Source organism: Notolepis coatsorum (genome assembly GCF_963971535.1).
Source record: "Notolepis coatsorum genome assembly, chromosome: 17".
Lineage (NCBI taxonomy): Eukaryota > Metazoa > Chordata > Actinopteri > Aulopiformes > Paralepididae > Notolepis > Notolepis coatsorum.
The window spans coordinates 14,937,203-14,964,650 of NC_140181.1; the positions used below are offsets into that span (position 1 = coordinate 14,937,203).

Consider the following 27,448-nt stretch of genomic DNA (forward strand, 5'->3'; position numbering starts at 1 on the left):
TCAACATGTCTCAGTGTACTTACAACACAGAATCCAACTATTTGGTGTTCCGACAGCTTTTTCGACATCTATCAAATACAAAAACGTAACGCAAAACAGCGATTTGGTGTTATAACGTTACCGTTTAGTCTGTTGTGACCGGATTCTCAAACGGTTGACGGTTATGACAAAAGAGAAAAAAAACATAAAACATATTCATCTGTTGCTTTATTTGTCCGGTGTAGTCGGTTGATGTAACGTAGAGTTCTCTTGGTTGGCGGCAGTGCAGTGAGTGTCCCCAAAAAAACAACTCCTGTAGTCCGTTTATAGTTCCACGCTGTCCCTCTCACCACTTGCCCCCGAGCGGAAAAACGTCCAATGGCAAACGTCTCTCTCCGTCGCTGTGATCCTCCTCCTCTCCTCCCCCTCTCCTCCCCCTCTCCTCCCCCTCTCGTCCCCCTCCCCATCTCCGCCTCGGATGCTGTGACAGTGTCCGTTAGTAGTTCCGTTTGGTACGACAGCACCAGCGCCGGCCGGCCTCAGAAAGCCTGGTGTCCTTGGGGGAGTGGAGCGAGGCTATACCCCCAGCAGCATGCCCATGAAGTCGGACCCGTTCTGTATCGTGACGGACGCTCCCGCCGCGTTGTCCACGAATATTGAAGTGTACTGTCCGACCTGCGGAGACACGCGTGGAACGTTAACCTTTAATACTTTGTACATGGTCAATGGTGCCTCTGTGTACATGGATCATGTGACCATAAAGACTCTATACATGGATGTGACCATAAAGACTCTATACATGGATGTGACCATAAAGACTCTATACATGGATGTGACCATAAATATTCTATACATATATGACCATAAAGACTCTGTTCACGGATGTGACCATAAAGACTCTCTGTACATGGATGTGACCATAAAGACTCTCTGTACATGGATGTGACCATAAAGACTATCTGTACATGGATGTGACCATAAAGACTATCTGTACATGGATGTGACCATAAAGACTCTGTACATGGATGTGACCATAAAGACTCTCTGTTCATGGATGTGACCATAAAGACTATCTGTACATGGATGTGACCATAAAGACTCTCTGTACATGGATGTGACCATAAAGACTATCTGTACATGGATGTGACCATAAAGACTCTCTGTACATGGATGTGACCATAAAGACTATCTGTACATGGATGTGACCATAAAGACTATCTGTACATGGATGTGACCATAAAGACGCTCTGTACATGGATGTGACCATAAAGGCTCTCTGTACATATATGTGACCATAAAGACTCTATACACGGATGTGACCATAAAGACTCTCTATACATGGATGTGACCATAAAGGCTCTCTGTACATGGATGTGACCATAAAGACTATCTGTACATGGATGTGACCATAAAGACTCTCTATACATGGATGTGACCATAAAGGCTCTCTGTACATGGATGTGACCATAAAGACTATCTGTACATGGATGTGACCATAAAGACTCTCTGTACATGGATGTGACCATAAAGACTATCTGTACATGGATGTGACCATAAAGACTCTCTATACATGGATGTGACCATAAAGGCTCTCTGTACATATATGTGACCATAAAGGCTCTCTGTACATATATGTGACCATAAAGGCTCTCTGTACATATATGTGACCATAAAGACTATCTGTACATGGATGTGACCATAAAGACTCTCTGTACATATATGTGACCATAAAGACTCTCTGTACATGGATGTGACCATAAAGGCTCTCTGTACATATATGTGACCATAAAGACTATCTGTACATGGATGTGACCATAAAGACTATCTGTACATGGATGTGACCATAAAGGCTCTCTGTAAATGGTAAATGGCTGCATTTATATAGCAGCTTTTATCCAAAGCGCTTTACAATTTGTTCCTCATATTTTACCCATTCACTCACACATTCACACACCGACGGCGGAGGCGACCATGCAAGGTGCCGACCTGCTCATCGGGAGCAATTTAGGGGTCTTGCTCAAGGACACTTCGACACGCTGCCCGGGAGGAGCGGGAATCGAACCGGGAACCTCCGGATTACCAGACGACTGCTCAGCCTCCCGAGCCACTGTCGCCCCACTTTGTGTGTGTGTGTGTGTGTGTGTGTGTGTGTGTGTGTGTGTGTGTGTGTGTGTGTGTGTGTGTGTGTGTGTGTGTGTGTGTGTGTGTGTGTGTGTGTGTGTGTGTGTGTGTGTGTGTGTGTGTGTGTGTGTGTGTTGTAACGGTTTGACTGAAAGGTACTGTCAGGGCGGGGCCTGACAATTATAGTAAGTCAAGTGTCAAACCATACAAAGGATGCATGTATCAAAACACAGTGTGTACTGTAAGTCTCATGAACCCTTTAAACGTGCGGCACTGCGTCTCCGTGGAAACCAGTTCACACTCAAGACAAACCGACCACATCTCTTTACATATATTCAGCTCAATACTATATACTCAGTTACACGGGTCCAGCAGAGCGAACAGACCAAAAGAAACAATCCAAAGAACTGTGTGTGTGCGCGTGTGCGTGTACGTGTGTGTGCGTGTGCGTGAGTGTGTGTGGAGAGGAGGGTCACGTTTATGATGGCAAATAACATTTTGAGAATACGCACCACGAAATCAGGACACAGGCTCTGGGGCACAAACGACCCGTTGGAGACCTATCGGTCGTGTCGCGGTTAAGGTTAGGGTTAAGTTTAGGGTGAGGGTTAAGTTTAGGGTGAAGGTTAAGTTCAGGGTTAGTCACAGAAAGAATGCGAGTGTATGCAACGTCCCCGTATTTCATAAATGCGTGCGTCTGCGTGTGCGTAACAACGCCCTGATTAATGATGTATTCCTAAAAAAGGAATGCACCGGTAATTACATTACCTGCAGCTCCAGTAGTCCCTGCACGTTGACCGTGAATATCTTGCTGTTGCTCTCCAAGCCTACAATCATCTCCAGTGACCTGCAACCAAAACCAGAAACAGACCTCTGCTGGATAAACATATCATGAACCCTTCATTTTCTTTTCGCAAAAAAGTATCTCATGTCAAGTTTGCTTTCCATTAGATCTGGCCAAATGAACTTGCAAAATGCCCCATCTTGAGAAGTGAGTTCTATTGGGCATGAAGTCTGCTCCGTCTGCGGTCAGCACTGCTGCAGGCTTTAAAGGCCCAGCCGGTGATCCAAGCGTAAACAAGTGCGTAAGCCCCACCACCGGAATATATATTAAAAAAGGAAAAATATGTGTTTTCATTGTCTGGTTGATTGACTGAGTTCTTAATACAGTGACTAACACCAGAGAGAACAAGTACATGTGTTTTTTTATTGTATTGTTTGTTTTTATTGTATTCGCTGAATGCTGTGGCTGGATTACCGCGGTAACGTTTAACTTATTATCATTTAAATTGGAATATAGGTCTGTTTTCTTTACGTGACGTTCATCAGGAGTAAAGAAAACGGACCTATAACTTTTCATTCACTTATTAGCGTTTAAATTGGAATATTATTCCAATTTAAACTATCATTTAAACGATAATAAGTAGGGATGCTCGATATTGGCTTTTTTACCAATACCGATATACCGATATTGTCCAACTCTTAATTTCCGATACCGATATCAACCGATACCGATATATGCAGGGTTTCCCCCCCTAAAAAATTGAATAATTTCAGGTAATTAACATTACATATCTCTTGTTGTGGAATTAACACAACATTATGCATACTTTTGACAATAAATAAAATCAGAATTTGTTGTTACTTGCTTGCCTGGGTAAATAAAGGTTATAGAAATGTAATGATACAGATATTTTCCGATATCACATTTTAATGCCGATATCGGCCGATAATATCGGACATCCCCAATAATAAGTTAACGAAAAGTTCCAAAAAGCTAGTTTTCCCACCGAAAGATCAAACCCTTCGAGAACCGATGTCATCATACGACCGCAGACTTAATAAGCAACCCCCACAAAAGAAATCCCGGATTGGGGCTTTAACGGCGAGAGAGAGAAGCACTGGCTCCTGTTTAGTGGAAAATGCTCAATTTTTATGGCAAATCAATCATGTTTGTCTTCAGTCTAAACTGCCCAATGAGCCCAGTTCACATTCCCTGCATGTTCCTGTGTGGGAGACGCAGCTCTGGTTGGAGGAGCTGCTCTGGGTTAGGTAACCCTCCTTAATGCTATTATTTATACCTTCCTCTCATTATATACCAGGAGGGGAGCCGGTGGAGACTATTCCAGAGGGATATATGGGAGCGGTTCGTTCCGACCATTTCTCTCCTGACTTTATTTAAATAGGGAGAGGTTTTGAAATAGTCAATTGTGTTAGTATTCCTAACCGAGGGGGTTTAGACTCACAGCCGCAGGGAGGATTACAAGAGAGTCAGAAGAACCACGAGGCCAGAACCAGAGGGGCAGGGAATCTCCGGGGAGCCAGAACCAGAGGGGGCAGGGAATCTCCAGGGAGCCAGAACCAGAGGGGCAGGGAATCTCCAGGGAGCCAGAGCCAGAGGGGGCAGGGAATCTCCGGGGAGCCAGAACCAGAGGGGGCAGGGAATCTCCAGGGAGCCAGAACCAGAGGGGGCAGGGAATCTCCGGGGGGAGCCAGAACCAGAGGGGCAGGGAATCTCCGGGGAGCCAGAACCAGAGGGGGCAGGGAATCTCCGGGGAAGCCAGAACCAGAGGGGCAGGGAATCTCCAGGGAAGCCAGAACCAGAGGGGTTGGGATTCCATTAAATTAACGGTTATTAGGTCGACGACGCAATTCAATTATCAAACGATTAACTTTTTCATTTGATCCCGTTATGCTGTGATTTTAATTTGTCACACCAGTCCACTGTATCATATATATTTATATTGTAGATTTATCTGATGCTTTTATCCAAAGCGACTTACAAGTTCTGTACAACAAGTCAGCAGGACGGGTACAACTCTGGCAGCGAAGGGTCCGATTGTTCGTCAAATAGTGTTGAACTTGAGTGCTACAGTCTTGAGTGTATAATTGTATAGATATTAGCATAGTACCTCATACCTCATGTGTTGTTACACTTAGAAACTGATAGAACAGAAGTCACTTCACTTAGACGGTGTAAATGAGCGTACACTGCCAGGAACGGTAACATTGAAAACCTATTATTGAATCTTTCCCCATCAATGTGGAATCTCACACAGTAGAATCTCACACAGTAGAATCTCACACAGTAGAATCTCACACAGTAGAATCTCACACACAATAGAATCTCACACGGTAGAATCTCACACAGTAGAATCTCACACACAATAGAATCTCACACGGTAGAATCTCATACAGTAGAATCACACAGAGTAGAATCTCACACGGTAGAATCTCACACACAGTAGAATCTCATACAGTAGAATCACACAGAGTAGAATCTCACAGAGTAGAATCTCACACAGTAGAATCTCACACAGTAGAATCTCACAGTAGAATCTCACATGATAGAATCTCACACAGTAGAATCTCACATGATAGAATATCACATGATAGAATCACACAGAGTAGAATCTCACACAGTAGAATCTCACATGGTAGAATCTCACACAGTAGAATCTCTCACACGGTAGAATCTCTCACAGTAGAATCTCAGACAGTAGAATCACACAGTAGAATCTCACAGTAGAATCTCACACAGTAGAATCTCACAGTAGAATCTCACACAGTAGAATCTCAGACGGTAGAATCACACAATAGAATCTCACACGGTAGAATCTCAGACGGTAGAATCTCACACAGTAGAATCACACACAGTAGAATCTCACACAGTAGAATCTCAGACGGTAGAATCACACAGTAGAATCTCACATGGTAGAATCTCACACAGTAGAATCGCACAGTAGAATCTCACACAGTAGAATCTCACACAGTAGAATCTCACATGATAGAATCTCACATGATAGAATCACACAGAGTAGAATCTCACACAGTAGAATCTCACACAGTAGAATCTCTCACATGGTAGAATCTCACACAGTAGAATCTCACACAGTAGAATCTCACATGATAGAATCTCACATGATAGAATCACACAGAGTAGAATCTCACACAGTAGAATCTCTCACATGGTAGAATCTCACACAGTAGAATCTCACATGGTAGAATCTCACACAGTAGAAACACATAGAGTAGAATCTCACACAGTAGAATCTCACATAGTAGAAACTCAGACGGTAGAAACTGACACAGTAAAATCCCACAGAGTAGAATCCCACACGGTAGAATCCCACAGAGTAGAATCCCACGCGGTAGAATCGCTGCTCTGAGCGGACTAGGCCTGCCCCCCCCCCCCCATCCATCCCGGACTCTGCAGCGAGTCGAGCATGCTGCTGCGGTGTCAGAGGTGGATCTATAAAGATTAGTTAGGCGACAGGGTGGGTGTGAGAGGACATTTCCTTTAAAGACCATGCTCCACTTTTACACAGGAAATGCCTAACTGGTTCCACACAAACTATAACAGACAACACCTTGAACAGCTCATAAATTCTCGCCAAAAAACGAAACTGGCATTAAACACACTGATAAACTATGGGCGTGACACGTCGCCGGACGCAAAAACAACTAAAGGCCGTCCAGACGGAACAACAACAGCCACCGGTCGGTCGGGTCGGTCACGAGGAGAACGTCTGGCCCGGTGCGGCGGTCAGTTACATGAAGCGCTTCTGGAGATCAGTTCTATTTACTTTTGTTAGTGGTGGATGGCAGGCTTTTATATTCTGACCACAGCATGTGTTACATAAGCCATAACAAACGAGAACCACATGCTGGCAATTTAGCGAGGTGGCAAAGTGAGCCGGGGCGGGTATATTATGGACTCGTTCAGCGGGGATCCGAGCCAGAGGGAATTCACTTTCAAGTCAATCATTCTCACAAGTGTGAAGAGAGAAGTCGCTAATGATTGCTAATTTATATGTTAATAATTGTTAACGATGGCTGTTTTGGGTTAGGGTTAGTGTTAAGACAACCTTCTCACGCCAACAGCTTTTAAACATTTTAATTCTTAAGAGAGTCAACTTCCTGACTGAATTGAAAGTGAAACGGCCTAAACGCTCTTCAATGACTGAGCACATTTTAGGAATGTCGACGAGAACTACTAGGAATGTCTGATCGCCGAGCGTGTCTGACTCCCACCTAAACGGACTACAACTTATAACGTATGACGTACTGTATGTCACGCCATACCTTTTGTATACTGCACCTGTGTATACTGTATACTTTACTCATAGTTTAGATTCTAGTGTTTATTGTAACCATATTTATTGTAATGCACAATACAACTGATGTATGACCACACTGCCTACTTGCTCAGATGCGTATATTCAGAGTTAATTATATTGTTTAAACTGCCTATTTTTAACTTTTCTACTGCACTATAATTGTATTGCCTGTATTGTGTCTGCTACTATCCTGCCCATACCTGTACCTCCCCTCCCCCCTCCCCCATGCTGCTATGCTGCCTGAATTTCTTGCTCAAGAACACTTCAACACGCTGCCCGGGAGGAGCGGGAATCGAACCAGGAACCTCCGGATTACCAGACGACTGCTCTACCTCACTGTCGCCCCATACGCACGTATGGCTCCTGTCTCTTTAAATTAAAATTAAACTGTGTGACGACACTTCCTGGTTTACGTAATTAGATCAAACTGTAAAACTAGGTATTGCAGATCAGATCCAGAAATGTTATATCTTATTTATCGCCTAATGAAACATATTTTAGTAAACCATTTAGGGGGGAAAGAGAAAGAATGAATTTCTGATAGTGATAGTGAATTATTGTGTATGGTGCATGATTCTATTTTATAAAATTTGTATTGTAAGTATTGATTGTTAAATATGTTTAATTGACAAAGCATCTTTTTTTTTTTTTTTTTTTTTTAATATATTTTTATTTCATTTTTTGGAAGAAAAGGCAGGATATATAATGCACATACAATGCACATAAAAACATACATTTAAATGTTTTGCCAATTACTTGCATTGGCTTGCCCCTTGCCTCATTTAAAATTAAAAAAAACTCCTACCCCCTAACCCCTGCACCAACCACCGTTGACAAAAAATAAATAAAATAATAATAATAATAATAATAATAATAATAATAATAATAATAATAATAATAATAATAATAATAATAATAATAATAATAATAATAATAATAATAATAATAATAATAATAATAATAATAATAATAATAATAATAATAATAATAATAATAATAATAATAATAATAATAATAATAATAATAATAATAATAATAATAATAATAATAATAATAATAATAATAATAATAATAATAATAATAATAATAATAATAATAATAATAATAGTAACCCCCCCCCCAACCCACCCCGTCATAGGCCTGAGAAGAAAATTAATTGAACAAAAATTTCAACAAAGACCGAAAAACTAAAAAAAAAAAACTAAAAGGAATTATACAGATATAATTAGTTATGTCCTGCTAGCTATATATTGAAGGTCCTAACTTGATAGAGAATATGGTTCCAGCTATATATCCAGAGCATCTATTTCTATTGTTTATTTATTGTTTTGAGTAAGGGGGCAGGCTAAATAAGATGTTGTTCTCCCTGCTCCTTTTCACTCATGGAATGTGCAAATTGAGATGTGCTTTGATTATGAAACACTTTTCTATTTTATGGAACTGTGCATTACCTTGAACGGAACAGAACGTATCCATCTATCTATCTATCTATCTATCTATCTATCTATCTATCTATCTATCTATCTATCTATCTATCTATCTATCTATCTATCTATCTATCTATCTATCTATCTATCTATCTATCTATCTATCTATCTATCTCCATCCATCCATCCATCCATCCATCCATCCATCTGTACTGACTGTACTGAGCAGACTGTACTGAGCAGACTGTACTGAGCAGACTGTACTGAGCAAATCAAGTCAAGTCATTTATTTATAAAGCATGTTTAAAAACTCAAGAGCCAACCAAAGTGCTGTACAGTCAAAGCATAAAATTCATAATACAAAATTGGGGAAAATCAGGGTTTATTGAAGGCTAGGGAGTAAAAGTGAATTTTTAGTCGGGACATAAATATCTCCAGCAAGGGGCCAGTTCTGATCTCCATGGGGTAGCTGGTTCCATAGCTTGGGGGTCACGGCCTTAAAAGAGCGATCGCCTCTCTTTTTGAGTCTGGTGCGGACTGTACTGAGCAGACTGCAGTAGACTGTACTGACTGTACTGAGCAGACTGTAGTAGACTGTACTGACTGTACTGAGCAGACTGTAGTAGACTGTACTGACTGTACTGAGCAGACTGCAGTAGACTGTACTGACTGTACTGAGCAGACTGTAGTAGACTGTACTGACTGTACTGAGCAGACTGTAGTAGACTGTACTGACTGTACTGAGCAGACTGTAGTAGACTGTACTGACTGTACTGAGCAGACTGTAGTAGACTGTACTGACTGTACTGAGCAGACTGTAGTAGACTGTACCGACTGTACTGAGCAGACTGTAGTAGACTGTACTGACTGTACTGAGCAGACTGTAGTAGACTGTACTGACTGTACTGAGCAGACTGCAGTAGACTGTACTGACTGTACTGAGCAGACTGTAGTAGACTGTACTGACTGTACTGAGCAGACTGTAGTAGACTGTACTGACTGTACTGAGCAGACTGTAGTAGACTGTACTGACTGTACTGAGCAGACTGTAGTAGACTGTACTGACTGTACTGAGCAGACTGTAGTAGACTGTACTGACTGTACTGAGCAGACTGCAGTAGACTGTACTGACTGTACTGAGCAGACTGTAGTAGACTGTACTGAGCAGACTGTAGTAGACTGTACTGACTGTACTGAGCAGACTGTAGTAGACTGTACTGACTGTACTGAGCAGACTGTACTGACTGTACTCACGTGTATCTGTGGCAGAGCGACTCGATGCAGATCAGCACCCGGACGTTGTCTCTGGCTCTGAGCTGACTCTTGTTCCTCTTCACCTCGTTGTGGTCTGGGAGGAAAACACACACACACACATCTATTAGAAATAAATAATAACATACTTTATTGAGATGAGATCACATTAGATTACATTCTATTCTAATTATCATCATACAGCACAGTTACAGTACAACGAGTGCAAATGTTAACAGTAAAGTGCAATAGTAATATACAATGTACAGGCGATTAAACTGGGTATACAATATATAAATGAGTACCACTGAGTATAGTAATCAGATGCATGTACAGAATTGTAGTATTAATATGTACAGTGATACAGGCATAAAGACACGATGGTAGTAAGTCATACTGGCCAGCAGTGTAACTAGTTAAGAGTAGGTAAGGGATATGTACAGATATAGATATAGTATCTACAGATATGCAGGTATATTACAGATGTGGATATATATGGATATATTAGGGATGCTCGATATTGGCTTTTTTACCGATACCGATATACCGATATTGTCCAACTCTTAATTTCCGATACCGATATCAACCGATATCAACCGATACCGATATATGCAGGGTTTCCCCCCCCCAAAATTTTTTTTATTTCAGGTAATTAACATTACATATCTCTTGTTGTGAAATTAACACAACATTATGCATACTTTTGACAATAAATAGAATCAGAATTTGTTCTTACTTGCATGCCTGGGTAAATAAAGGTTATATTAAATTATTTTTTATTTTTTATTTTGAAAACCGATACCGATATTTTCCGATATCACATTTTAATGCCGATATCGGCCGATAATATCGGACATCCCTAATATATATATATATATATATATATATATATATATATATATATATATATATATATATATATATATATATATATATATATATATACGGTATATACACTACAGTATTATTATATAACAGTACTTGTAGGGAGAAGCCCATGACAATTAAAGAGCCACAATGACTCCCTGAATCTCCAACTGACAGTCGGACAAATAAAAATACCACAGGATAACACAGACGCTAAGTGATGAATGATCAAGAGCGATGGACTGTGTATCCCCCGAGCCAAACGGTTGTCTGTTGGTCTGTTTTAAATTACAATCGTGTGTTTGCAGAAACAATAGCTCGGCTGCGGACGGGGATGTAGACACGGATGCCAAGAGTTCCTCCCCTCTGAACCTCTCCGTCGGCCAGAGCGGACACAAAGTCTGGCAGAGACAGACTCATCATCGGCCCTGTCCAACGAGCGGATACTCCTTAATGAAAAACAATTGAAAACAAACGCAGACAGACGGCCACGGGGGATCAGTGTGGTCGTATTATATAGGCTGCTACTACGTGCCACACGGGACACAAAAACGTAATTTACTGTACCAATATGGACGTTAGCGGAGAACTGGTAAATCCCTGTGATGGGGGCCGTGAATCTCCCGGTGGACTGGTCCATTCCTGAGCCTCGCAGGAACGCGCCTTTGGCAGGGGGCTGGAGGGGGAAGCAGAGCGGCGGGACGTCAGCGTGCGTGAGGAGGACAGTGGTGGAAAGTAACTAAGTATTTGTACTCAAGGACTGTACTTGATACTTTTACTCCATTACATTTCAAAGGAAATATTGTACGTTTTTACTCCAGTACATTTATCTGAACCCATCGGTTACCTAGTTACTTTGAAGAAAAGGATTTTGCATAGAAAATATGGCAAAAATGTATGAAGAGTATATACTTTCACATTTGAAGCCTGTCGACTTCAAGAGGAGGTAATCAGAGCAGCATAACTGGACCACATACCACTTTAACATAACCTTTAATCAGAGCAGCATAACTGGACCACATACCACTTTAACATAACCTTTAATCAGAGCAGCATAACTGGACCACATACCACTTTAACATAGAGGTCAATGGAATCGAGAATTGAACGCTCCCAAGCGCTGGAACACACAAACGTCATGTAGCATGCATACTTTTACTTTAGATACTTAAGTACATTCAATAGCACATACTTCTCTACTTTTACTTAAGTTTGAATGGATGACTTTTACTTTTACCAGAGTACTCATTCATCAAGAGAGAGAGAGAGAGAGAGTCAAGAGTTTTTATTTGTCACGGCATACGGATATACAATGAAATGCGGTATTTCTACTTTTACTTAAGTAAAGGAACTGTGTTTTTCTTCCACCGCTGCGTGAGGATGGCTGTAGATTTATTCCCTGGCTTCCAGAAATGAATATAAATGTGGTCCTTGGGGATACGAGGGCGGTACAGCCACACTGTGGTGAGCACTGTTGCCTCATAGCAAGAAGGTTGTGGGTTTGAACCCCGGTGGGAGGCCTTTCTGTTTGCATGTTCTCCCTGTGTTTACGTGAGTTTCCTCGCAAACCATGAAATAGTTTGTTTTGTGATTGTCGCAATCAATAGTCCTTGATTTTACAGCAGCTTTTCTAAAAAGTTTTGAGTTTTATGTGATTTCTTTGGCAGTAAAATTGCGGGAATTGGCAGAAATTGCAAGAATTTCGGCCGTTTGTAGCCAAATTCTCATGATAAAACCACATATCCCATAACCCCTGTCACTTCATGTTTTGGCATTTGTTTTTGATGAGATGTTAGAGCCTCATTCAGTTCTGTTTGATGAGTTGTTTTCAAATACAAAGTTTCCAAATGGACTTTTGAATGAACAAAGTTGTATGCAGTGATGAACAGTCTTTCCCAGCAGAACAACAAACTTGTAGCGCTTAATACTACTAGTACTAGTGCTGGTTACCTTCCCTAACCATTTTGTGACCGTGTGTGTACGTATATATATATATGGCTCGACTTTATACAGCTCTTTTTGTACTTTTTATGCTGCAAAATCTCAGGAATTTTGAAAATGGCAAGCCGCCGGAAGGTTTTGTTTAATAATAATAATAATAATAATAATAATAATAATAATAATAATAATAATAATAATAATAATAATAATAATAATAATAATAATAATAATAATAAACTTTATTTGTATAGCACCTTTCATACAAAAATTGCAGCTCGAAGTGCTTCACAGCAGTAAAAAAGACAGGCATACGAAATTGGCATAAAATGAGCACACAATTTACAAAAAGGTGCAGACATAAAAACAAGTATAAAATAGACAGCAAGACAGACAAAGTCAAGGTAAGACGTAATAGAACATCAAATCACACAGTTCTTCATATCAGGATCCAACATCCCAACAGGTCTCTTTGTTTACGGTTTTCACTGATACACGTCCTTTTCACTTTAACTTTTGTGATTCATGATCACAGGAACTCGAACCCACAGTATCCCTTCAACTTTAGCTTTTGTGGTTTATGATGTTTGGTTGAATTAGCATTAATTCTTGCGATCCCCGGGCGCTGGACTGTGGCTGCCCACTGCTCCTACCTAATGAGGATGGGTTAAATGCAGGACACTTTTCGGGAATATGTAAAAATGTATACTTGACAATAAATACATTCTCTATTAATCTATTCTATACCTTTACGAAAACGTATCATGGTATTTCCATAATTCCATGGTCACTACGACATCGGTACCATGGTTTATATTATATTATAACTAAGGCTGTCAATCGATTAAAATATTAAAATATTAATCGCAAATTAATCGCATATTTTTTATCTGTTCTAAATCTACCTCAAACTGATCTTTTTCAAGTTTTAATACTCTTATCAACATGAGTCGACAAATGCTTGCTTTATGCAAAAAATACATGTTTATTTATTGCCACAATGAGAAATACTGTCCAGAATCTTCAAGTAACTAAGATGTGCAAACTGCATTGTAAAAAAAGAAAAGAAAAAAAAGCCCAACAAAAAAATAGCATATGGGCATACCAATTTACTAACAGTAACATTACATAGTAATGATTACTAACACAGTAGTGTGTTGAACTTTACACTTGAACTATTCATCCCCATTTTTTTGTTTAAGCAGCCATTTAACACAAAAGGATGACCCTCATGCATTGCAAATTTGCATAAAATTTAAAACAAACTAAATAACTTAAATAATAAATAAATTATAATTTATAATAAATAAATAATTTAAAACAATGAATAAAGTGTGCATGAAATAATAGGGGAAAGAAAAAGTTAGGAACTTGTTACATTCACCCACACAAGGGCTGAGGACTCGCACCCCCTGCCCCCCCCCCCCCCCTCTCTCTCTCTCACACACACACACACTCTCCCAGATCTTTCTCTTTTGCCCCTTCCTCACCCCCCCATCTCTCTCTCTCTCTCTCTCTCTCTCTCTCTCTCTCTCTCTCTCTCTCTCTCTCACATACACACGCACTTTGAGTCAGAAACAAACCTAGTATCAATGAGAGTATCAATAATACACCTGAGTGAAGTCTAGTAAAAAAAAATTAATAAATGTAAACGTTAATCTCGCGATAAAAAAAATGGTGGCGTTAAAATTATTTTACGTTGATAACGCGATAACTTTGACAGCCTTAATTATAACATGGTATTTTTTAAGTACAAAAGTGCTACCATTTTTACAATGGCAGTAAGTAATTATGCAATGGCTGGAACCATGACAAAACTGAAATTACCATCAAACTACCATGATACTTTCATAAGTGTAGGTTCGAAATCCCATTTAAGATAAGATAAGATATTCCTTTATTGATCCCCTTGGGGGGGAAATTCGGGCATCATAGCAGCATGGAGAAGGGGGAGGGGAGGTACAGGTATGGGCAGGGTAATACTAGAAAGACATAAGTATAGGCAATAAAATTAGATCTGAATATAAAAATCGGAGAAAAAATAAACAATGTAAACAAAGGTGCAGATGAGGGTCTGTTTGCCCTATCGGTTATATTATATGTTACAATAAATACAGGCAATAAAGAATGTTAATCTGAACGTATACTATGAGTAAGAGTAACAGTATACACAGGTGCAGTATACACAAGGTGCAGTATACACAAGGTGCAGTATACACAAGGTGCAGTATACACAAGGTGCAGTATACTGTACACTAGGTGCAGTATACACAAGGTGCAGTATACACTAGGTGCAGTATACACAAGGTGAAGTATACACAAGGTGCAGTATACACAAGGTTCAGTATACACAAGGTGCAGTAAACACAAGGTGCAGTATACACAAGGTGCAGTATACACAAGGTGCAGTATACACAAGGTGCAGTATACACAAGGTGCAGTATACAGTATACACAAGGTGCAGTATACACAAGGTGCAGTATACACTAGGTGCAGTATACACAAGGTGCAGTATACACAAGGTGCAGTATACACTAGGTGCAGTATACACAAGGTGCAGTATACAGTATACACAAGGTGCAGTATACACAAGGTGCAGTATACACTAGGTGCAGTATACACAAGGTGCAGTATACACAAGGTGCAGTATACACTAGGTGCAGTATACACAAGGTGCAGTATACACAAGGTGCAGTATACACAAGGTGCAGTAGACACAAGGTGCAGTAAACACAAGGTGCAGTATACACAAGGTGCAGTACACACTAGGTGCAGTATACACAAGGTGCAGTATACACTAGGTGCAGTATACACAAGGTGCAGTATACACTAGGTGCAGTATACACAAGGTACAGTAAACACTAGGTGCAGTATACACAAGGTGCAGTAGACACAAGGTGCAGTCTACACAAGGTGCAGTATACACAAGGTGCAGTATACACAAGGTGCAGTAGACACAAGGTGCAGTATACACTAGGTGCAGTATACACAAGGTGCAGTATACACAAGGTGCAGTATACACAAGGTGCAGTATACACAAGGTGCAGTATACACAAGGTGCAGTCTACACAAGGTGCAGTATACACAAGGTGCAGTATACACAAGGTGCAGTATACACAAGGTGCAGTAGACACAATGTCCCCTAACTGGCATGATATACGTCATACGTTGTAGCAGGTTTTGGTGGTTAGGACTTGTAATAATTCCCAATAAAACTACTGTATAGGCCATTCGGGAAACCTATGTGATTTGCCTTACCATGTCTATTTATCTGCTATCTATTTTCTGCTTCTTTTATGTCTGCACTTTATGCATTGATCTGCCCATTTGTTCTCATTTAGTTTTTTTTTACTGCTATGAAGCACTTTGAGCTGCAATTCTTGTATGAAAGGTGCTATACAAATAACGTTTATTATTATTATTATTATTATTATTATTATTATTATTATTATTATTATTATTATTATTATTATTATTATTATTCAGTGGACATTTTCATCCAAAGCACCACTTAAAGTACCATGAGCACATACATATTTTTCAGTACGGATGTGGAATCAAACCCCCGACTCCGGAAGCGTCGGTGCCGTGCCGTGTCCCACCTCCACCGAGCCACAGGTCTTCACCGCTCCTCCTGCCTCCCTCCTCCTCCTCCTCCTCCGCACACCTCTCCGCGTCTGTCTCACTCAATAAACCTTTAAGATATCCCTTTAATAATTTGGGTAATAACCCTTGTGAAAACAGCATAATAGCACAGTACTTGTAATAGCATGTTAAACTGGGGGGTGGGGGGGTGGGGGGGGGGGGGGGTATGTATCCCAGCAGCCTGCTTCTTCCACTACAGCATTGCTGTTTTCAAACAGTGTCTATTTCGGGCCTCCCCGCACTTTATTCCAAGTCTCACACAGAGTGCCTTTTGTACGGCGCCCAGAAAGTGATGTGGAGGATTTGTAAAAAAGGGAGATATTTTTTGACTAAAAGAGTCCAAGAGCCTCAGAATGGTAGCTGGTATAGGGCCTGGGTATCGTTTGAAAAATAAATCTTCCATGATACCGGTGCCAGTACCGATACCAAAAAAAGCGATATATTTTTTTCCCCCGATACCTTACTTTGCCGAGTTATGTTGTGTGTTCCGTGTATAGGGTGTGTGAGCCAATCGGAGGCTTTATTATTACATTTTGGACGATTTTGGATTGTGATAGAAGAAATGTTATTGGGCTCACTGACACCCATGACATTAACTACTTAGGTATACAAATTTGGTATACCACAGCATTTTTTGATACTCGATACTAGTATTGAAGCAATTCGATCGATGCCATAAAAGTCTCGTAATTTGATTTGATACCCGGACCCTCATAGCTACTGCTGGGCCCAGTGCCCCCCCCCCCCCCCCCCCCCCCCCACCCCACCCGCGACAGGGGATGATCCCCTCACATTTCCCCCAGACAGACAGACAGACAGACGGACAGACGGATGATTACAAAAACAAAAGAGAGACAAGCAAAGGAAACAAGGAGGATTAGCCCCCAAACCTTGACTCACTTATCCGCGCAACCAGGGGTGAGACACGGTAACCCTTCAAATAAACATTTCCATTGTTTTGTCAAACTCCAAAAAAAAAATAAAAAAACGTACCGTCTGGAAGTTCTGGAGCTCCACCAAGGTCTTCTTGTCCACCACCACAGGGCCCTTCAGCTTGCAGTGGAAGGCCTCCTCTATCCGCCGGTAGGGAGTCATTCCTTCCAGAGTGATGAGGGCTGTGGGCAGTTGGCTGGGGCTGGTCTGCCTGTCCAAGGCTGCCGCTCTCCTCTCGGTAGCCTCTGGTAGGTAACACACGTCCACAAGCACTTCATTATGAACCCCTCCTGGAACAGCTGTTGGAGATCATTGCTTCTCAACCCTTTTTCTGTGTCAAGGACCCCGAAAGACAACGGACCCCCCGATTTGATAAGGCCATTGCCTCGCTTCCACTAGCCAGGGTTTAGCCGTGCTGCTGTGGCCTGTCTGGTCTCCACTAGCCAGGGTTTAGCCGTGCTGTGGCCTGTCTGGTCTCCACTAGCCAGGGTTTAGCCGTGCTGTGGCCTGTCTGGTCTCCACTAGCCAGGGTTTAGCCGTGCTGTGGCCTGTCTGGTCTCCACTAGCCAGGGTTTAGCCGTGCTGTGGCCTGTCTGGTCTCCACTAGCCAGGGTTTAGCCGTGCTGTGGCCTGTCTGGTCCCCACTAGCCAGGGTTTAGCCGTGCTGTGGCCTGTCTGGTCTCCACTAGCCAGGGTTTAGCCGTGCTGTGGCCTGTCTGGTCTCCACTAGCCAGGGTTTAGCCGTGCTGTGGCCTGTCTGGTCTCCACTAGCCAGGGTTTAGCCGTGCTGTGGCCTGTCTGGTCTAAAAAAAAAAAACGACCATACCATACCATGCTAGACCATGGCTAGCCGCAGCCAGGCTGAACATAGCTAACAAGGCATTAGGCTCCTGGACCCCTATCTGAGCATAATTCCATAACTGGTATCTATACTGTAGTTGAGTAGATAACAGTGGATAAAGTAAAAACCTATGATCAGAATAGTCACTCTTATTCTCTCATTGAGCTCACTTTTATTTAATGAAATAGTGACATTAAATTAGTGGACCCAACACAATCAAGGGACTCTATGCAGGTCCCCGGCCGGACCACCCAAAAAATTGTAAAGCGTTTTGAATAAAAGTGCTATATAAATGCACCATTTACCATTTACCCCATGTTGAGAAGCAACGCTGCAGATAACCAATTGTTATGGTTATTGTTATGGGAATCAAACCATTAAGAATTTCCAAAAGGTAACCTTCAGCACAAGAGATGTTTATAAGAGATTTACGTACATCTGTGGTTTGACACAGAGTTTGAAAATAATTTTATATTATGTATATAAATGCAATTAGGATTTTAATACGGTAATCTCTGCCAGATTGGAACGTACTAGCCACTGTTGGAAGAGGCAGGAGCTGAAATCAGATTTCTCAAAGTTCAGTGCAAACTCTGGGGACTGGAAGAGGAAGCCAATCTGGAGCGAGTACGATAAGATCCAGAGGTCCAGTCCAATAATAAAGTGATTTAAGGGGGAAGATCTCCAACAATGGCTTTATATAAAAACAGATGCCGGTGCAAATCACGTCTGCAATTCGAAACTGGCCCCTACAAATGTCCTAACCCAGTTGTACAGTAAATGACCAAGTATGGCTTTGTCAGTATTCCAATGTACAGTGTACAGTGCCCCCCACCCACCCCTTACCCCCCCCCCCCCACCTCCAATGTACAGTCTGTTCCCCCCCCCCCCCCCCACCCAACCCCACCCCACCTACCCAACCTCCAATGTACAGTTTATACGTCAAATGTATATACACTCTTTTCTGGACACTTTTTGTATCACAAACAGTACTGTATTTGCAAATCTGGTATGTCATAAGTGTATAGATGTAGCAGTACTGTCTATCTGTATGTCATGTATGTCATATATGTTATGATGAATTGAAAATGGGGGACCCTGATGGAAACAAGACGAAAGTCTTTCTCTGGTCTGCATCCCCTTAACAATTGTATGTATTGAGCTGTACTGTACTGTACCCATTCTGCAATCTGTTAATAAACTTTTCAATCAATTCAATCACGTCTCTCTTGCAGAGAGGACCACCCAACCGTGTTGCACAGGATTGCACAGGATACGCGATAAGTAGCATCACTTTCACCAATGAATCTAAAAGAAACAGCAGCATGTCTCTACATTTCATCTCCATAATCCAAAACCTTCCACTTTCAACACTCATCTTCTTAATGAGCACAGGAAAGCTGTTTCTGTTTCTAAATGAATGTGTGCAAACCTTTAGATTTTAGTATGAGGACTGAACTCACTCAGGTATAATATACCTTTTATCATCTCCTTGAACTCCTGGAGGAGGACTTCCTGCGTGACCTCTGCCCCTGGAGAGCCAGGAGGTCCCTGGGGGCCGGGAGGACCAGGAGGACCGGGAGGACCGGGCTGGCGGAGGACAGAGGGACAGAAACAGAAATAGATGAAAAATGTGTAAAAGATTTGAAATTCACATGTAAATCTTGCCTTAGGTGCCGGTCAATAACATGTAAAGTGCAGGCCATAGCCTACTAATGTTTATTTTTTGTTGGCTGCAGGGCTTGCGCATGCGATTGCAGATGTCAATCTGTTGTCGACGGTGGTAACACGAACGCAACTACTCTGTACGATGCCATTGTTGTTGTGATGTGGGAGTTTGTAAGGGAGAGGTGGGCTATCGCGTCAACGGTTCGGGAAAAGACTCGTATCGCTTGTAAAGACGGCGACGCAAGGGGAGGGTCCTCTGGGAGCCGGTTTCAGAAGATAGCGCCTTCAGGCTGCCAGAACGCAGTTCCGTGTGGACGAAAGGTGCATAACGATCAAATACTTTGACTGATACGACCGAAATCGGTTTCGTCTGCACACGGCCTAATAATCATCATAAGATAAGATAAGATAAGATGAAGCAAGATATTCCTTTATTGATCCCCTCTGGGGAAATTCGGGCATTGTAGCAGCATGGGGGAGGGGGGAGGTACAGGTATAGGCAGGGTAATAGTAGAAAGACAAAATATAGGCAATTACAATTAGATCTGAATATAGAACATAATGAGAAAAATAAGCAGTGTAAACAATATAATTAACTCAAAAGTAAACAAAGGTAATCAAAGGTGTAGATGAGGTTCTGCCCCCAAATCTTATATTATTATACGTTACGTCACCAATGACATCATCACCATCATCATCATCAGTTTGAATTAGGGATGCTCGATATTGGCTTTTTTACCGATACCGATATACCGATATTGTCCAACTCTTAATTTCCGATACCGTTATCAACCGATACCGATATATGCAGGAATAATTTCAGGTAATTAACATTACATATCTCTTGTTGTGGAATTAACACAACATTATGCATACTTTTGACAATAAATAAAATCAGAATTTGTTCTTACTTGCTTGCCTGGGTAAATAAAGTTTATAGAAATGTAAAAAAAAGAAATTGAAAACCGATACCGATATTTTCCGATATCACATTTTAATGCTGATATCGGCCGATAATATCGGTAGGCCGATAATATCGGACATCCCTAGTTTGAATGTTTATTACCAGGGGTCGCTTCTGTCATCAGTTTAAATGTTTATTACCAGGGGTCGCTTCAGTCATCAGTTTAAATGTTTATTACCAGGGGTCGCTTCTGTCATCAGTTTAAATGTTTATTACCAGGGGTCGCTTCTGTCATCAGTTTAAATGTTTATTACCAGGGGTCACTTCTGTCATCAGTTTAAATGTTTATTACCAGGGGTCGCTTCTGTCATCAGTTTAAATGTTTATTACCAGGGGTCGCTTCTGTCATCAGTTTAAATGTTTATTACCAGGGGTCGCTTCTGTCATCAGTTTAAATGTTTATTACCAGGGGTCGCTTCTGTCATCAGTTTAAATGTTTATTACCAGGGGTCACTTCTGTCATCAGTTTAAATGTTTATTACCAGGGGTTGTTTCACATCATCAGTTTAAATGTTTATTACCAGGGGTCGCTTCTGTCATCAGTTTAAATGTTTATTACCAGGGGTCGTGTGAGGATTCGCCTGTTCCCTGGACCTTTATTCCCTGTCTCCTCACCTCACCAGCCCCCACCCTTGTGAGAACTTTTGCCTGCCTCCTACTCTTCACCAGCCCCCACCCTTGGACATTCTGTTCCTCTACCTTCACGCACCTGTTGGGAGTTTGCAATCACCTCGGGAGAGTACATAGGTTGCAGACTCCCCTCCAGTCCTTGTCGGGTCGTTCTGTGTTCTGGACTCTGTGTTCGTTCTGTATCTGTATCTGTGTCTGTGTTCATGGAGTGCTGTACGTTACCATCCTGTACGTTACCATCTCCTGCCGCGTCTCCGGTGTGAGACGACGTGCCAGCCATCACCACCTGTCGCCGTTTGCCTGGAGTGGGACACCGTCTTCGCTCTCTAATTCTCTACGAGAGGTTTTCCAGTGTTCCCACTCCAGACGTCAAGCCGGCGCGCATCGCTCCCTATTTCCACGGGAGGATGCGTCTCTTCGCCCCGGTCCCCTGGGACCCCTGTGTTCTGCGCTGCCCGTCTGCAGCATCCGAGGAGGATCTCCGTGCCAGGCCTGGAGTGGTGTTCCCACTCCAGACGTCAAGCCGGCGCGCATCGCTCCCTATTTCCACGGGAGGATGGCGTCTCTTCGCCCCGGTCCCCTGGAACCCCTTTGTTCTGCGCTGCCCGTCTGCAGCACCCCCGAGGAGGAGGAAGACGATCTCCGTGCCTGGAGTGGGACACCGTCTTCGCTCTCTAATTCTCTACGGGAGGTTTTCCAGTGTTCCCACTCCAGACATCAAGCCGGCGCGTCATCGCTCCCTATTTCCACGGGAGGATGGCGCCTCTTCCCCCCGGCCTCCGCTGTCGGGCCCCTGTCTCCGTACCAGGCCTCCGCCGTCGGGCCCCTGGCCCCATGCCAGGCCTCCGCCGTCGGGCCCCTGTCCCCTTGCCAGGCCTCCGCCGTTGGAACCCTGTCCTCATCCCTGTAAGCAGCTCTGGCCCTCGCCCTGTCCAAGGCCTTAACCCTGTTCTCTGTCCCTGTCTCCAGCCCGCCTCTCCGGGCCTCTGTCCCTGTCCCCCTCTCCAGTTCCCCTGGTCCTGGTCCTTGACTTTTAGCCCTGGCCCTGTCCCTTAGCCTTAGTCCCTTAGCCTGTTCGCCTCTTAAAGGCACAGTGCCGCATTTTCCAGATTTCCTTGTCTCTAGTGTTTTTGTGTTCTCCCTTAAAGGGACTGTGCCGCTTTTTGTCCTATAATAAATATTTGCCCTGTTTTGGCTTACTCTCATACCTGTCTTGTGTTGTGCGATTGGGGTCAGTTACAAACCATAACAGTACGACCCGACCAGTCGACAACCCCAGCCAGCACAGACAGTGTATGTGAGTTAGCCCCTGTTAGTTCCCCTGTTTGTTCCCCTGTTAGTTCCCTCTAGTTCCCTCTAGCTCCCTCTAGTTCCCCTGTTAGTTCCCCTGTTAGTTCCCCTGTTAGTTCCCTTGTTAGTTCCCCTGTTGACTCCCCTGTTAGCTCCCCTGTTAGCCTCGTTAGCTCCCCTGTTAGCTACCCTGTTCCCCACAGCTAGGACTGTCCTTCCAGCTAGCTTGTTCTCCTTTGCTAGTCCAGCCCTGTCTGCTAGCCTAGCTCCGGCAGCTAGCGCAGCCTCTATGCTAATGTAGCAGTACAGCTAGCATAGGCCCTGTAGCTAGCAATGCTCTGGCAGCTACCCAGTCCCTCTGCTAGCCCCACTTTAGGTGTAGCTTCCCCTGCTAGCATGGCCCAGTTTTTTTTTGTTTGTTGCCTTGTCTTGTCCTCTGCCCCGTCATGTTAGTGTTCTGACCGTCATGTTAGTGTTCTGCCCCGTCATGGTAGTGTTTCGGTCGCCCGGTGGCTCCCGTGGAGGGGGAGGTACTGTGAGGATTCGCCTGTTCCCTGGACCTTTATTCCCTGTCTCCTCACCTCACCAGCCCCCACCCTTGTGAGAACTTTTGCCTGCCTCCTACTCTTCACCAGCCCCCACCCTTGGACATTCTGTTCCTCTACCTTCACGCACCTGTTGGGAGTTTGCAATCACCTCGGGAGAGTACATAGGTTGCAGACTCCCCTCCAGTCCTTGTCGGGTCGTTCTGTGTTCTGGACTCTGTGTTCATTCTGTATCTGTATCTGTGTCTGTGTTCATGGAGTGCTGTACGTTACCATCCTGTACGTTACCATCTCCTGCCGCGTCTCCGGCGTGAGACGACGTGCCAGCCATCACCACCTGTCGCCGTTTGCCTGGAGTGGGACACCGTCTTCGCTCTCTAATTCTCTACGGGAGGTTTTCCAGTGTTCCCACTCCAGACGTCAAGCCGGCGCGCATCGCTCCCTATTTCCACGGGAGGATGCGTCTCTTCGCCCCGGTCCCCTGGGACCCCTGTGTTCTGCGCTGCCCGTCTGCAGCATCCGAGGAGGATCTCCGTGCCAGGCCTGGAGTGGTGTTCCCACTCCAGACGTCAAGCCGGCGCGCATCGCTCCCTATTTCCACGGGAGGATGGCGTCTCTTCGCCCCGGTCCCCTGGGACCCCTTTGTTCTGCGCTGCCCGTCTGCAGCACCCCCGAGGAGGAGGAAGAGGATCTCCGTGCCTGGAGTGGGACACCGTCTTCGCTCTCTAATTCTCTACGGGAGGTTTTCCAGTGTTCCCACTCCAGACATCAAGCCGGCACGTCATCGCTCCCTATTTCGGACGGGAGGATGGCGCCTCTTCCCCCCGGCCTCCGCTGTCGGGCCCCTGTCTCCGTACCAGGCCTCCGCCGTCGGGCCCCTGGCCCCGTGCCAGGCCTCCGACATCGGGCCCCTGTCCCCTTGCCAGGCCTCCGCCGTCGGAACCCTGTCCTCATCCCTGTAAGCAGCTCTGGCCCTCGCCCTGTCCAAGGCCTTAACCCTGTTCTCTGTCCCTGTCTCCAGCCCGCCTCTCCGGGCCTCTGTCCCTGTCCCCCTCTCCAGTGCCCCTGGTCCTGGTCCTTGACTTTTAGCCCTGGCCCTGTCCCTTAGCCTTAGTCCCTTAGCCTGTTCGCCTCTTAAAGGCACAGTGCCGCATTTTCCAGATTTCCTTGTCTCTAGTATTTTTGTGTTCTCCCTTAAAGGGACTGTGCCGCTTTTTGTCCTATAATAAATATTTGCCCTGTTTTGGCTTACTCTCATACCTGTCTTGTGTTGTGCGATTGGGGTCGGTTACAAACCATAACAGGTCGTTTCTGTCATCAGTTTGAATGTTTATTACCAGGGGTCGCTTCTGTCATCAGTTTAAATGTTTATTGCCAGGGGTCGCTTCTGTCATCAGTTTAAATGTTTTATTATCAGGGGTCGTTTCTGTCATCAGTTTAAATGTTTATTACCAGGGGTCGCTTCTGTCATCAGTTTAAAATAAATGTTTATTACCAGGGGTCGCTTCTGTCATCAGTTTAAAATAAATGTTTATTACCAGGGGTCGCTTCTGTCATCAGTTTAAATGTTTATTACCAGGGGTCGCTTCTGTCATCAGTTTAAATGTTTATTACCAGGGGTCGCTTCTGTCAGTTTGAATTAGGGATGCTCGATATTGGCTTTTTTACCGATACCGATATACCGATATTGTCCAACTCTTAATTTCCGATACCGATATCAACCGATATCAACCGATACCGATATATGCAGGGTTTCCCCCGCCAAAAAAACGGAATAATTTCAGGTAATTAACATTACATATGTCTTGTTGTGGAATTAACATAACATTATGCATACTTTTGACAATAAATAAAATCAGAATTTGTTCTTACTTAAATAAAGGTTATAGAAATGTAAAAAAAAAAATAATAATAATAATAATAATATATATATATTTTTTTGGAAAACCGATACCGATATTTTCCGATATCAGATTTTAATGCCAATATCGGACATCCCTAGTTTGAATGTTTTATTACCAGGGGTCGCTTCCGTTTGCGACACTTCCCAGGAAAGTTGCCGACGGGTCTCTTCACGAAGTCCATCCAGGAGCCGAGCGGGTCCACTCTGGTGTCCGGGACCTGGAGGGCGACATGGAGGAGGAACACGTCAGCGTCAGTGCAGCGGCTGGGGGAGCAGCTGGGGGAGCAGCTGGGTTATTCAGAGCAACAGCCCACCGCTGTACATTCAGACAGAAGTAGAAAATCCCACGGAAACTATAAGTGTGTAATGTAAGGAGCGAGGAGACGCGCCTGCAGAGGGCCTGAGCACCAGGCGTGATAGGGGCCTGAGCACCAGGTGTGATAGGGGCCTGAGCACCAGGCGTGATAGGGGCCTGAGCACCAGGTGTGATAGGGGCCTGAGCACCAGGCGTGATAGGGGCCTGAGCACCAGGTGTGATAGGGGCCTGAGCACCAGGTGTGATAGGGGCCTGAGCACCAGGCGTGATAGGGGCCTGAGCACCAGGTGTGATAGGGGCCTGAGCACCAGGCGTGATAAGGGCCCTGAGCACCAGGCATCGTGATAGGGGCCTGAGCACCAGGCATCATGATAGGGGCCTGAGCACCAGGCGTGATAGGGGCCTGAGCGCCAGGTGTGATAGGGGCCTGAGCACCAGGTGTGATAGGGGCCTGAGCACCAGGCATCGTGATAGGGGCCTGAGCACCAGGCGTGATAGGGGCCTGAGCACCAGGTGTGATAGGGGCCTGAGCACCAGGCGTGATAAGGGCCTGAGCACCAGGCATCGTGATAGGGGCCTGAGCACCAGGCGTGATAGGGGCCTGAGCACCAGGCGTGATAAGGGCCTGAGCACCAGGCATCGTGATAGGGGCCTGAGCACCAGGCGTGATAGGGGCCTGAGCACCAGGCGTGATAAGGGCCTGAGCACCAGGCATCGTGATAGGGGCCTGAGCACCAGGCGTGATAGGGGCCTGAGCACCAGGCGTGATAGGGGCCTGAGCACCAGGCGTGATAAGGGCCTGAGCACCAGGCATCGTGATAGGGGCCTGAGCACCAGGCGTGATAAGGGCCTGAGCACCAGGCGTGATAGGGGCCTGAGCACCAGGCGTGATAGGGGCCTGAGCACCAGGTGTGATAGGGGCCTGAGCACCAGGCGTGATAGGGGCCTGAGCACCAGGTGTGATAGGGGCCTGAGCACCAGGCGTGATAAGGGCCCTGAGCACCAGGCATCGTGATAGGGGCCTGAGCACCAGACGTCTCCATCTCGACAGGAGGGTGAGATACATTGAAAAGTAGACCCGGCTTGATTGATTGATTGGTGATTAACACCGAGGGCCGGTTTAAATACAAAGCGGGATGTTTTCTAAAAAAAAAGCCACAAGACTCTGTTCTTCTGAGTCAGCCGTCAAAACGGCTCTTTGAGACGAGCGCTAAATTTGCGAGATTCATCGGATATTTTGAGTCTGGAATCATTTTTGCCACCCGGTGGCAGACAATGCAAAGTATTGTACCTACTGTACGTAACTGAAGCCAGTGAGTCATAATTTCTGCTTATGAACCATCGTTGGAAAATCTTGCCCCTAAGATACTATTAAACTGTGCCAGACATAAAGGCAGGCCACACTGTGAAACCTTTCATTCATTCTCTCTCTCTCTCTCTCTACTGAGTAGAATAGTGCTGTATATACCGTATATATATATATATACATTTATATTTACCGCAGATATATATATATATATCCATATATGTCTGAATATACCTGCATATAATCCTTCTATATACCTACTTATACACCTGCATTATATAACCAATATAACTCTGTATACCATGTACAATAATGCTGTATATACCGTATATATAATAATCCTTTTTACATATCTGTTGATACATATATCTGTACATATTCCTTACCTACTCTTACTAGCCAGTATGACGTACTACCATAGTGTCTTTATAGCCTGTATCACTGTACATACTAATACTACAACTCTGTACACATACATCTGATTAGCACTATTACTCAGTAGTACTAATTTATATATGTTATACCCAGTTTAATCACCTGTACATTGTATATCACTATTGCACTTTACTGTTACATTTTCACTCTGGTTGGATTGTCCAACCTTCTTTCGTTGCACTGTACTTGTGCTGCATGATGACAATACATTTGAATCTAATCTTAGTGTATATAGTATTTGTTTCTTCAGTCCAGATCGTTCAGGTGCC

General features: G+C 43.9%; 1 protein-coding gene across 2 annotated transcripts in view; it reads right to left on the reverse strand.

The window, feature by feature from the left end:
- Positions 1-458: 458 nt before the first annotated feature.
- The window catches only part of c1qtnf12 (C1q and TNF related 12), a 53,360-nt gene continuing 26,370 nt past the window's right edge, over positions 459-27,448 (reverse strand). The window contains exons 2-8 of one of the 2 annotated variants that reach the window (XM_084333248.1): positions 25,239-25,340; positions 19,601-19,712; positions 17,342-17,526; positions 11,333-11,441; positions 9,902-9,995; positions 2,869-2,947; positions 459-654 (exon numbers count right to left, since the gene is read on the reverse strand). In XM_084333248.1, coding sequence (XP_084189374.1) covers positions 556-654; positions 2,869-2,947; positions 9,902-9,995; positions 11,333-11,441; positions 17,342-17,526; positions 19,601-19,712; positions 25,239-25,340 — 780 coding nt within the window. In that variant the 3' untranslated portion in view covers positions 459-555. Of the gene's footprint in view, positions 655-2,868; positions 2,948-9,901; positions 9,996-11,332; positions 11,442-17,341; positions 17,527-19,585; positions 19,713-25,238; positions 25,341-27,448 lie in introns of both variants that reach the window. The other variant, XM_084333247.1, reaches the window with a different exon arrangement.